The sequence below is a fragment of the Anopheles coustani genome, chromosome 2 (genome assembly GCF_943734705.1).
Source record: "Anopheles coustani chromosome 2, idAnoCousDA_361_x.2, whole genome shotgun sequence".
Classification (NCBI taxonomy): Eukaryota; Metazoa; Arthropoda; class Insecta; order Diptera; family Culicidae; genus Anopheles; species Anopheles coustani.
The window spans coordinates 41,243,164-41,255,806 of NC_071289.1; the positions used below are offsets into that span (position 1 = coordinate 41,243,164).

Genomic DNA, 12,643 nt, shown 5'->3' on the forward strand with positions numbered 1-12,643 from the left:
TTAACGTACTCTACTCTGGCTTCCGGCCGTGACCGAGATGGAGTTGAAGATTAATTTTGAGATTCCTTCGACCGTTCGAGGCAAACTATTCAAACTAGTATTATTTTTCGAAACTTTCGTTGTACGCTTTTCCTTACAAACATAACTTTCTTCCTGACCCAGTTGAACTATGTACAAAGTTTTGGAAAACGTTTACCCATACTTCCGCACGCTGTACACTGTGGTTCACAGAGTGGAATTAGAAGGATGAAGAGTTGTTTTGGCAAAACGTGTGTATTACATATTCCACAAATAATAAATAAATAGTTATTCATAACTTTTATAGATACGTTATTAAATTATAAAAGATTTTTCTATGTACTTTAAATGATATTTTATGTATTTGACCGTTTTTCAGTGATTGTTTTTGTACATTCTACAATAAAATTACTTCCACTGCTTTTGAAATTTTTGCAGATATATCTGATCCGTAGAACATATTGAAGATCTTTTTAGAACGCCCATTTTTTATTTTATACGACAAAATTAAATTTGAAACGTACCTGAAGTTAATAAAATTTATCATCAATCATGTGTGCTAAAACTAAAATATTACCTACTATTTATTGAAGTGTTTTCCTTCTATGCTTTTTGATGATACTAAAAAAGAACCTTCCAACACAATAAATTCAGCCCTTCAGATGTTGTTGAAGATTCCATAATTGTTTTTATTCATTAATAAAACCATCTAAATTTTACATTTGAAACTCAGTTTAACAAATACAAACAAAACAAGCCTAAACGCTCTCTAAAATTCTTTACAAAAAACATCACACCATAGAAATCGTTATTTGTGTTGCACAAACCAAACATTGTCTACAATTGTTTGTAGTGTTTATGTTAAACAGTGAACATTTGGTACAACTTCAATTTATTAATTACTATTTAACTAAATATAGACTAATACATAATTCTAATAAAAAAAAACATTTAGTTTCAATTTATTTTTTTCAATGAAATATCCATCGGAGCCTTTGCCAATGATAAAATATGATATTTAAAAAAAACTGTTTTGAGCTTTTATTCAACTTGAATGTTATGAAATTGTCGTGACAATTAATATATTGTAGACATAGATTCAAAAGAACAATCCATCAGCGAAATGTTTTCACCTTCTCTATGCACACGATAAACCAAATCGAATTGAACGTATATAAAGAACAGGACGATCAGAAGCAAATCATCGGTCTTATAACTTTTCTTCAACCATGTGCAATAAAAAAAAAGCTAAACCCAGCCGTTAAACTGCATGTAAGCTTGACTGCTTTTAAACAAATTTTGTTCTTTATCCAAAACAAACAAGACCATTGCTCCGTGAACCATTGTGTGCTGTTGTAAAAAAAGACGTTGACCACGTACATTCCAGACGTGAGAACCACAGTGTTCCTCGGCTCTTTTGTGCAGCTTTCTAACAGTGACGTTTTCTTTGCCTACCTTTCTGTCAAAAATTCCTCCAAATTTTTGCGATCCTTATCGGCAAACTTTATGGGGATGTTCCTTTTTATCCATTCTTCAACTTTCACCCTTTCGCAGTACACCCGGGAGCTTCACCCATGGCCATACTTTGGATACACTGTTTTCCTTCTCTTTTTCTCCTTCGCCGGTATGTTTTCGTGCCCCGTCCGAAGCGTGCACCGATTGGGTGGGAACAGCTTCGGCTCGGCTTTGGAAAATTGCCAATCATATCTCATGACTAATAGGGTCGTTGCTCGTTACGAAAGTACCCGTTTTGGCACGGGATACGTTGAGTTAGATGCACGAGTGAGAGGGTGGCAAGGAAGCATGGAGGAGGAGGCTGCGACCCGTTGCCCCCCTACGGTAAGTTGCCGGTGAATGGCAGCGCTTTCAAAAAAAAAAAAAAATGCGCGATCCATTGACTGCTCGGCTTCTCGGTTCGTTTCTAATGATGATAAAATGTTTTCACTCCAAAATGATACTCTCAGGACATTCCAAGCCCGATTGCGGTGGCGATTTGACGGAGGAAAGGGAAAGAAAAAACACGTACAAACACACATACATAGGCGTATCGCATACGACGTGAAGCTTTTTGAGTTATTGAATAATGGATTTTTGCGTCGGATCCGATGGGAAATTGAATTGATAAAAGAGCACAGGTGAATTTAGCTGAGTTTTTTTCTTGTTCCGCTAAAATCTTTGCATGGGTAGGTAAAGGTAAAAGGGCGAATTTGGCTTTGTTGAAAGCCATCAATGTAATGCATCTTTTGAATTAGCCTTCGCGCGTACCCCAAAGGTCAAAGGTGGTGGTAAAATTTGTGTGGATCCACTATTCCAATGGTCTTTGCATGCTGGTTTCTATTCTTGGAACATGTTTCTGGAAATAAAAAGCACCGCCATGCAGTGCCTTGCTGTCCACCGGAAATTTGGAAAATTAAATTTCCTTCTACACTCAGCCACATTCCGGTGGTGCATAACAAATAGGAAACCTCTCGGATACGAACGTTCGTACGTGGTTTCTGCAGTGTCACCGCCAGAGTATGATGCTGATGATGGTGATGGCCAAACCCGCTCGCCTTTCGCGTCATTGGCTGTAGAGCAGGGAAGGAAGGGGTCTAACAAATTAACTTCAACTACAAATCTACTTTCTCCCTCCGGCGGAAAACTACATTCGCCTCCGGTCGCAACCGGGAGATCATTCCCGATTCCCGTCAGTAATTAAGCATCAGCATGGTCCATATTTCATAAAAATCATAATCATTAGCAACAGTGGCCGGAGTCCGCCCGAGCGCGCCCGCAGGATGCCAGCAGGATGCTTTGTTTTTCCGGTTCTCATTTTTCTTCGCTTCACCTGACGATTCCGACTTCATGGTTCACGCTGTAGAAATACCACGATGCAGCATCCTGCTCGCTGCTGGAGGCGAAAATGTGTGACTACTTTGCTCCTTCTCCCCTTTAGGCCACCCCCTCTACTTCAGCTCACTTTTGCGTTTTTACCGCCATGTCGATGTCCTTGTTTCTTCATTTACAATCCTTACGGGCATTACGTTGGAATAAGAAATAACCACCCTCGTGTGGAGTGCAAGTCACCGGAGATGGGAGTGCACTGGACGGTGTGGGAGTGTACGACACAACGGGTTGGGGAAACAGGAACAGCAAACTAAAAAGCTTCCACAAAATAAAAAAAAAGCAGCTTGAGCGAAACACCCAAACAAACACCGGCCAACAACATCCGGCGCTCGGGGTGGACGGCCAGCATGAAATTAAAAATTAAAACGTGCAACGCCATCCATCTTTCCTGTGGCTACGAAACGAGCCAAGGCAAGGGAAAGCAGCCACCCCATTTTCATCCCGTTCTTAAGTTAGGATTGCCGCTTGCAAGCCGATGTACTATGGTAAAACATGGAGCTTTATGGAAAGAGCGTCACTACGGAAACTGGTGCCATCTGTGGCTAATAACTTGCTCGGGTCAAAATGATGACAGGGAGAGAATGAGCGATGTGTGTTTTGCTTCTGTCTAAATTAGCTCCTGATGATTCCTCCATCTATGTGGAACAGATCAGTCTATCCAGCTAAATAACCTTCACAACCCTACCGATGGCAATAAAACAACGTCACATACAAAACGAGCATGATACGGTGCATATTCAACGTAGATGGGAAAGTGATTCTGACCAGCCTAGTTCATTCAAAACAAATACACTGCTATGAATGGAACAACAGATAAGAGAGAAACGTGTTGAGCGTGTCTTAATGCCATGCGAATGGCTGATTAGGATGGAAAAACTATTCCAATCTCGACTGGCATGGCCTTTGTGATCGTTCCTCTCATTCTCCCTTGACTCTGTAATAGCATGAAGCCGGCAATAGGGCAAAGGGCATTATTTTAATCATGCGCCACCAGGCGTCTCCATCGGAGCGCACTGAAAATAATTTCGAACTCCACGCCAGCCATCCTTTTCACTCCAGTAAATTCCTTTACGAGTGATGCAATGCAAAAATTCCGTCTTGGAAGTCGAGTATCTTCACCACGAGTCTTCAATAAATTCGTGGCTAAGATCAACACGTTAGATCAAGAGTATTTGTGTAAAAATTTAAAACGCACTTAAAGCAGGTTATACAAATCCGACTCATTTATTCATGGCTTACCGGTTTCGAATCACGTACTCACCGTGTGCGCATCTAATGAATGTGTTTTCTTGACAAGAAACAAAAGAACGCCCAACCATTCCCACACATTACAGGCTGCCGGAGTCGGAGAGGCTTTCCCGGATCGTGCAGTTTGAACGTTCCGTCGCCGATTAAATCTTCCACCTAAGCCTGCGGTAAGCGCCGAAGCTCTGATGTTGAAGTAATTGTATAGCAGGACTTACGATAACGGCCCATGTGTGTGCTGACAAAGTGCAGGCGCACCGGTTTGTTGCCGGGCGCCTTTGTTGCTTCCATTTTGGAGCCCCTGTCCAATGTACGGCTTCCGTGGGGTGAGAGAAGTGAGCTTCAAAGCGGGCCACTGAGCGACCCCTTTTTGGCAGCAGGACACGGAAAGCTGGCGGAAAATGTCTGGGCTAGATGACGACTGTCCGATTGTCGCTAGCAGAAGCCGAAACTGGCAAAATATCCTCCATGCGTTTGTTGGCGGGGTAGAAAGAGGAGAAATGGGTTCAAGTTATGCCTTTTTGGTTTTTAGGATTGTCGTTTTGCCGTATGAAGAGGAAAAACGTTTAAAATAAGAATATTTTTAATCCATGGAATGGCGACCAAGAAAATGGGCTTTAGAGAAACGTTTTACGCAAAAAATGGTCAAGTAGTTTAATTTAACAAAGAGAGTTGTAACATTTACCTTCTGTGAAATTCGGGAAAACAAATTATGTGTTTATATAACATTTATTATCGGTAACTATTTATTCATTTTTCTTTGACACTAAGTTTCTTTAACTATTTATTATGTTTTTCTAACTTTAACTATTTATTATGTTCGCTGCCTGTTTGATTATTTTATGGTAACCCAAAGTATATTCGAAAAACTATTTGAAACACTTTAATTGTATGCATAGACTGCATTACGAAGATCCAAATGACATTTTATTTTTCGATGATCATTTAATATATCTCTTCACCGATATGAAGACAAATCATTTTGTTGGAAGTCTGAAAGAAAATACCTGGAAATCAATACCACAGTAAACTCTACAATCACACCAACTGAAGAAAATATTTTAAAAACTTTAAGTTCTGGTTCGGTATGAGTAGATAAATTAATATGTACGTCTATAAAACACAAACATACTCACAAAATTCCATTGAAAATCTTGTCGACTTGCCGGGTCTCCACTGTGGTAAGGAGGAAAATTTTAAACCCACCTCTAACAACAAATCGACCGACCGAACGAGCTGACAGAAACAGATACGATCCGTATACAAGACGTTACCATGGCGCAGAGCGTTTAATGTGCCGTCCATAAAAAGCCAACTACCCCCACACGCGCGCTCTCGCTTGAACCTCCCACAAGGGTGAGAAAGTGCCCACACCAACCAAAAGGCTGAGAGTCGAGAGTCATTTTGAAGTCGCCTGTAAAAAGGCTCCAGAGCAACGACATCATTAGTTTTAATGCGGTTAAATGCAGCATCAAAAACGGCGCTCGCGTCCAAGGTTGCACCTTGGAATGTACGAGACTATCGGGACACGGGTGGTATGTGTATTGGGAGCCATAGACAACGTGGGCCAGTTAAAACCATTAACTACAGCCACTACAATATCATCAATCAAGCTTTCCAACGAGGAAGGTGTTTGCAATGGAACGTGTGCTGTTTTCGATCCCATTTTCCTGTGCAACGAAAAGCTGCTGCATTTTTGTTGGCAGAGTTGGGTGGAAAAATATGGGTAACAACTTGTTCGAAAAGCAGCAACTCAACAACTGAATTATCAACGAACCGATTGTAAAAGGGTTTATTGATTCTAATGTCTTGCGCATTGATTGCTTAAGGGGGAAAGTTAAGAGGCGTTAATTACATTTTACTATCGATGTTTAATGTTAATGGATCCTCACCATCACTTTCTTTCTTTTAGCACTCCAAACGGAGTATGGCTTTGATTCTGGTCCCTTTTCTTGCTTGGTCCATCTTAATGATCGTCATAAATACGTTAGAGAAAAGGGCATTTAGCAGATAATTGCATCGGTGCAATAAAAAATCCATAATAACTTGTTGAACGACTTTTTCCCGGCAGGGCGTGTCGGGAGACGGAACGGGAGTCACGCTTCGCCATTGTTTTCCAATCGATTCCACACTCACGCCATCCGGTTCGAACAATCATCAGGGGCATAAACCATTCCGTTCCGAAAAGCGAGCCGAAAATGTGCTCTAACCATGATAGCAATCAAAGTACGGAGAGCGGAGTAATGATGGCTCGGAGCACGTAACCCGAAGAAGCTTCTGGCAATTAACACGCTCCACCCCACCGGTCCCGTCTTCGGAACTGCTCGACGGTTCCGTGCTCGAGCCTTCTCTCATCGTCACGTCAACCGATCAAAACCCTCGGGGTTGCGATGTTTTCCCAATCGAAAAGGGCGCTCAAATGCGCGTTAACCAAACGCCGATCGGAGATTTTCGACCCCTCGACAAGCACGCCAGGCGATGTTTGTTGAACCGAAAGTCCATGCTCGAAGGATTGTTATGCTTTCCCTTTCGCCTATTTGCGTGCCTCGCAGGGGATACTTGGGAGGATAGATTTCGGCCGAGCGCTTGGCAGCACTTGACCTGATTATCCGGGCGTAAACACTAGCATTAAGTGAAGTAGGTGAGAGCTGGCGCTCTACAGCAGAGTCGGTGTGCGAAGTTCATTGAATTACCCGCCAACACTTCCATTACTCTTTTCTCGTGCTCTGTCACTGTCCAAAGTACCGGAGCACGGCCAGAGGTCAGTAGGGAAAAAGTTTTGGGTTAAAGAAAAGCGAGCAAAATGCTACCGTCGAATGTTTACTAAAGCGTCAAGCTGAATGGATTCGTATGATGAGAAAAGTTTCCTTTCGCCACACACCCAAACCCGTGCAAGAGTGTGTACACTTTGCGGTGTGCAACAACGTCTCAATGGTGGAATCGATCGCCGGGAAAGTGGAGAGAAAATAGTCCCTGGATAACGGTGCAATCGAAATGGCTGTAGATTGCGGACTTGGCTTTGGATCGTGGTTCGTGGAGTCGCTTTCTTTCTCTCCTTTCCGACTACCTTTCTAAGGTCACTTCCGTCGGGACACACTCTGCTGCGTTCGGAGAGGGGAGTGTATTTGTGCTGTGTGCTACTCACCAACACGGGAAAAAATCACCCACAATTCCCTGTACTCAATCACTTTATTTCGAAAACTAAATTGATTCGTTTCGCTTCCGCTCCCTCGAGAAACTGGGCGATTGCTTTCTGAATATTGCATGCCCTCGTAGAGACAAAACCAGGCACGACGAAAAACGTTCCCTTTGCTGCTGGTTGAACGTCAATTCAAGTGGAAATAAAAATCGAATGAACACCGGAGAACAAAGAATGTTGAAGAAAGTAAAAACAAAACAGGCCCTAAAATACCTCACATCAATCGATGGATTGTGGTGCTGCAATCCTATTAGTGGCGTGCCATCGTTTGCACCTCGTCAACCATTCGTCAACGGTATTTCACGGCTCATTAGTGATCGGGGTTTTGCGGGGAAAATGGTTTCAGTCGTTGCGTTAATTTGTAAATTTCCCACACCCAGCTTGGAACGGCAGGTGGGAGAAGCCCAAGATCAAAAGCTAGCTACTTTTCTTGCCGATCGGAGGTCCAAGGAGTGTCCGAATTGTTTATGAACTTTGAAAGTTCCTTCGTTGTTTTTCGCCTTTCGCGATGATGGGAAAGTTTGTCGATGCTACTGAGATGTTGTTCGTCTTGTCTCATGATTTTCTGTTGATCTGCTTTCGCTTCAGCTCGCCCGGCTCCTCGATGGACTCGCCGAGTGGCTTGAGCTTTACAAAAGTCTCCGCCTGAAAGGCTATTAATAATAATGAAGAAAGTATTAAGCAGCTGAAGAGTTGCGCTTGCAGCGGTTCGTGCCTGTCGACAGTATCGGGAGGCAAAACAATGACGACACAATTGCGGAAAGGCAGGGCAAATGTCCGGTGCCAGGGATTTTTGCGCACGACCGAGGGTTTGCACGAGGATTTTCTTTCCCGTTCCCGTCCCCAATGCTGAACATTCGAGTCAGCGATTTTATTTTCCTCGTTCCGCACCTCAGATTGGACGCACTTGAAATAAGCTGCTTTATGTATAACGCTGAACGACGAATGGAAAAGAGCTGCTAACTCTGGCAAAGGGCTCTCATTTCCATTATCGGTCGTGCAAATCTCTCCCTCCAGCTCTTGCCAGCTGGAAAAATGGCTCCGTGTCGCGTGGGTCAATTGGCGCCGCCTTTCGGGCACTCCGTAAGGAAATCGGCCCCGATGATAAACGTACCCGCCGGAGGAGATGAACTTTGAATAAATTAGAAAATTTCTGCAAACTCCTTTAATAGAGCAGAACGGAGGTGTTATCAGGGACCTTTTATCCCAAGTTTCTCATCGAGGGGATGCACAACCGAAGGAGGCTATGACTGATGGAGGGAAAATTAAATACCGACTGACTCGTTTCATCCGACTTGCCGACGGGAAAGCTTTTCGCGATGAATGAAGAAGTGAGTGTCAATAGCAACATTAAGCCCATTATCATATTTCCCAATCCAAACCGCATGCCGCGCGCGGTGGGTGAATATATATTCCCACCCCAACCGCCACCGAGCAGCGCCATTTTGAAGCCTCTTAAAAACTGTCCTCAGGTGCAAACGGTAGAACTTTCGAGAGGCCAACATTTCCCAAAGTGCCGGAAGAAAGTTCCGCTCGCCTCGCGTGTCGCACTTTCATCTCTTTCGTTCGTCGCTTAGAAAGTCAGTCCCTTTTCCTGTCCGCCTGGCAACGTACCGGTGGAAACCGGATACTTTCGTGCCGAGGAAACGGATGGGGTCGCCCTGGTGGCGCGTGTACCGTTTGCTTCAGTCGTGCAAATGGTACAACTAATTAATTGTCGCCACCGTACGCGTGCTGCGGAAGATCGGTCGATGATTTACCGTCCAGCTGCCGCGTGTGGAGCTGCCCCGAAACTATTTACGACTCACAGACGCAGGCCGTAGGCGTTAACGAGCGGCGAGCGGGAAAAACAAACGGGCCGGGAAATGGACGAGACCGGACCAGAAATGAATTAACTAAACCGACGAAAGTAAACACCACGGAAGGCAGGAAATTTTTATTCCTCACGAAATGGATAGTTTGCCAGTTGAAGGAGTTGCTTAAAGCCGCCACGGGTAAGGGACGTTCTCCGATTGTCTCGGCGCTTGCTCGCCGGGGAACCCGGGTCGGGGGCGAGCGGTGGCTCTCAGCATACATTAGCATAAGTTGAAGGCGAAGCATAATTTTATGCAAGCCGCTACGTGGTACTTGAATGTTTGCGAAGGAGTTGTGGGCGAGTGCGAAAGCGTGTTTCCTTCACGAGTGGTCGTGGAAGCTTCGCAAAGCAATTTTAATGACTTTTAGGATAACAACCGTGGCGTTTGCTTTGACGGGATATATTGATGAGTGTGCACCGATTGCTCGGTGGAATTCAAAGCAAGGGCACGGCTGAAGAGTGGCGTTCATCTCAAGATGACTTGGAGAATCCGTCCATCTCATCTCAAGACGACTTGGAGAAAGGATAGTGCGATATCGATTATTCGGAACAGTATCTGTTGCTTAACTTCTGGAGAGTTCCTCCACTGTTTGTCTTTCTCTCCCTCTCCACCTCCAGTGAAAGATGCCTGTTTGGCAATAATCAATCAAGCATTTCAGATCTAAACCCAATCATCATCATCACCAGCACCATCATCGTCTTCGGCCTTCCTTTCGCCACAATTGTAATCGGGATGGTTCACGCTTGTCTTCTGAGGCAGCGGGGGGAGGAAAACCAGCCAGATAGATAATGGCGGCGTGTTTGGTATCGTTGCAAACTTCCCCGCCTCCAGCTGCATCCTAGGACACACCCAACGAACGCTGGATATTTATTCGATGTCATGCCAAGTAATGACTTCGGTTATAAATTGTTTGCCAAGCCCCCGGCGGCGATGCGGTTTGGCGACGTTTGCCTTGCAATGTTGCCCCCGTGACGTCAATTTGTTGCCAGCGCCGTCCATCCATCATGTGCGCGCAAACCGCCCGGCCGTGGCCCGTGCAGATGGACGGTTGACAAAATAATAAACATTTACCGGGTGCAAACTAATTTCGCTCCACGCCACGATAAAGCGGTGTTTATCTCGTGCGCAAATGTAACGAGTTTGTTTGCGAAACGATGGGACAGAGCGGGAGGGAAAACATTAAATTATATTGCAAGATTTTGTCGATCTTGGCCGCTGCCTTCAACATCAGCTCGGAGATAAGCCATCAATCATCGCGGGATTTAGTTTTCGCATCATGCCACGGCTGTGGGAGACTTTAATGACTTCATTTAAATTAATTTTTCACTTGCTCCGGGTGCAACTAATAGCTGAAAATTTTCGCCGCTTAAATCGCTCCATACGGCGTAATTAATCTTTTCGTTTTGTTTCCCCCTTTCCGCAGGTCCACCACACGCTATGCCGACCTCGAGAAGCCCAAGAAGAAAAAGACACTCAGTTCCACGAGTTTAGTTTCGATACCAAACACTATAAAGTTAAGCATGTTAAATAGCGGTTTGCTGTCATTAGGTAGGTGCACACCTTTTCCTTCCCGCTGCTTCCACACGCTCCACAGGCCAATCCTTCACTACCTCCAGAGCATTTTATTTCTCTATTCTTTAGTGGACGGAAGGAATTTGCTTTCTCCTCAACCTGCAATAAAGCTAACCGCAATAACGAGTCTTATAGCTTTCCCGAGCTATTCTACTCCAGTTTTTTTCCCTGGCCACAAAAAAGAAATGGTGACAAAACCATTCAAGTCGCTGTGCACATAGTATAGAGCAGGGGTCGGCAAAGTCCGGCCAGCATGCCAAATCCGACTCAAACATTTTTTTTAAATAACATACAAAAAACCATTTGAATTCATATCGTATTTTGTCACGATATCGTTCTTTTTTCTTATTTAAAAAGGTACTTTGAAATTATTTAACGAATCGATGTATTGACCACTGCATCGGCAACTTTATTACACTTTTTTCAGATGGTCCCATTGATCGTTCTAAAATTCCTAACTCTCGTGAATCTCGCCCAAAACCAACCGGCAAGATAACATGTTAACTTTGCATCCACAATAACTACACACAATGAATACAAATGTTGACACCATTACCTAACAGAATATTGTTTATAATATTCAAAAGAATAGCATATTCTAGAAGCATATTTATGTCAAAAAAATCAAATATAGTGGATACATGTCAAACTTTGAAACATTTTATATTAACATTATGTTACTTTGCGGTTTACATAATTGATACCCTAATTAAACAACGCTTAGTATCACTTTCTAAACATTCATACATCGTTTGACGTATCTGGCCCGCGGTTTCTGGTTTTCTTTCATCATTTGACCCTTTTCAAGAAACGTGTGCCGATCCCTGGTATGTGTTAAAAAAATGGAAACCCCGCGTAGTCCATGGAAAATGGAAGTCCGCGATATCGCATCCATCGTCGCCTCAAGCTCACTCTCAATCCAATTAATGTTCTCTGCCGGAGGTCCTTTTGGCGTGGAGGGGTGTCATAGTTTTATTGCGCTGCAAACTTTACGCCCACTACACTAGCGCAAGTTGATGCAACAAATCGTGAAAAATTGCAGAGCCAACCTAATGGAGTGGGAGGGAGGAAAAATGATGGAAAAGTACCGAAGAAACTTCAGTTCATTCTGTAATGAAGAGATCTGCTCTGCTGGGATGTTGTGAGGGATTGGAAGAAGGAGAAACGGAACAGAATAATTCTACTAATTTAATTCCTTCACTTGATTCTACCACCATTCTTCTCTTATTTATAGATAAAGTTAAACTGTCAGCGCGAGGTAAGTACTTCCAATCTGGGAAAAAGAAAGAAAACTCCCTTCGTGAAGGGAACGCTCCGTGGATTCATAACAGATTGAGACTTTTTTCACCATTCCTGAGATGCAAGCCCGAAACCGGGGAACGGCTGAAAAACTTTCCACGCGCGGTTCCGAAACCACAACCACAAATCGAATCTTTTTTAGAAAGCATGCGAAGAAATCGTTTTAATTTCTTTTGTTTCAACCCATATTGCAGATGAGAAAAATCCCCTATCGCAGACGATGCCCGACAAACCGACCGAACTGCGACACTTTGCGAAGCTATGCGAGCTGCGGCGCAAGTTCCCAATACTCTACAAGCTCGAATTCCAGACGGCTGTGAAGGTTGAAACCAACTCGTGCAAGCACGCCCTGCGCAAAGCCAATGCACTCAAGAACCAGAATCCCAAATGCATTCCATACGATTACAATAGGGTTGTTTTAGACAAGTACGATAACACGCCGGACTCGGACTACATCAATGCGTCGTATGTGGATGTGAGTAGGGCCCGGGGGGAGAGTCAAAAGCGGGAAGAGGTGGTTTGGTGGTGGTCACTAATGCATATAATATAATTTATTCCGTTCCGCCAC

The 12,643-nt window shown here is 43.9% G+C and overlaps 1 protein-coding gene across 1 annotated transcript in view; it reads left to right on the top strand.

Annotated features, from left to right (window-relative positions):
- Window positions 1–12,643, top strand: part of LOC131262350 (receptor-type tyrosine-protein phosphatase kappa) — a 98,540-nt gene that overhangs the window by 74,876 nt on the left and 11,021 nt on the right. Inside the window, exons 3-5 of the mRNA XM_058264338.1 lie at window positions 10,628–10,752; window positions 12,011–12,034; window positions 12,270–12,550. Of these exons, the coding sequence (XP_058120321.1) occupies window positions 10,628–10,752; window positions 12,011–12,034; window positions 12,270–12,550 (430 nt within the window). The remainder of the gene's footprint in view (window positions 1–10,627; window positions 10,753–12,010; window positions 12,035–12,269; window positions 12,551–12,643) is intronic.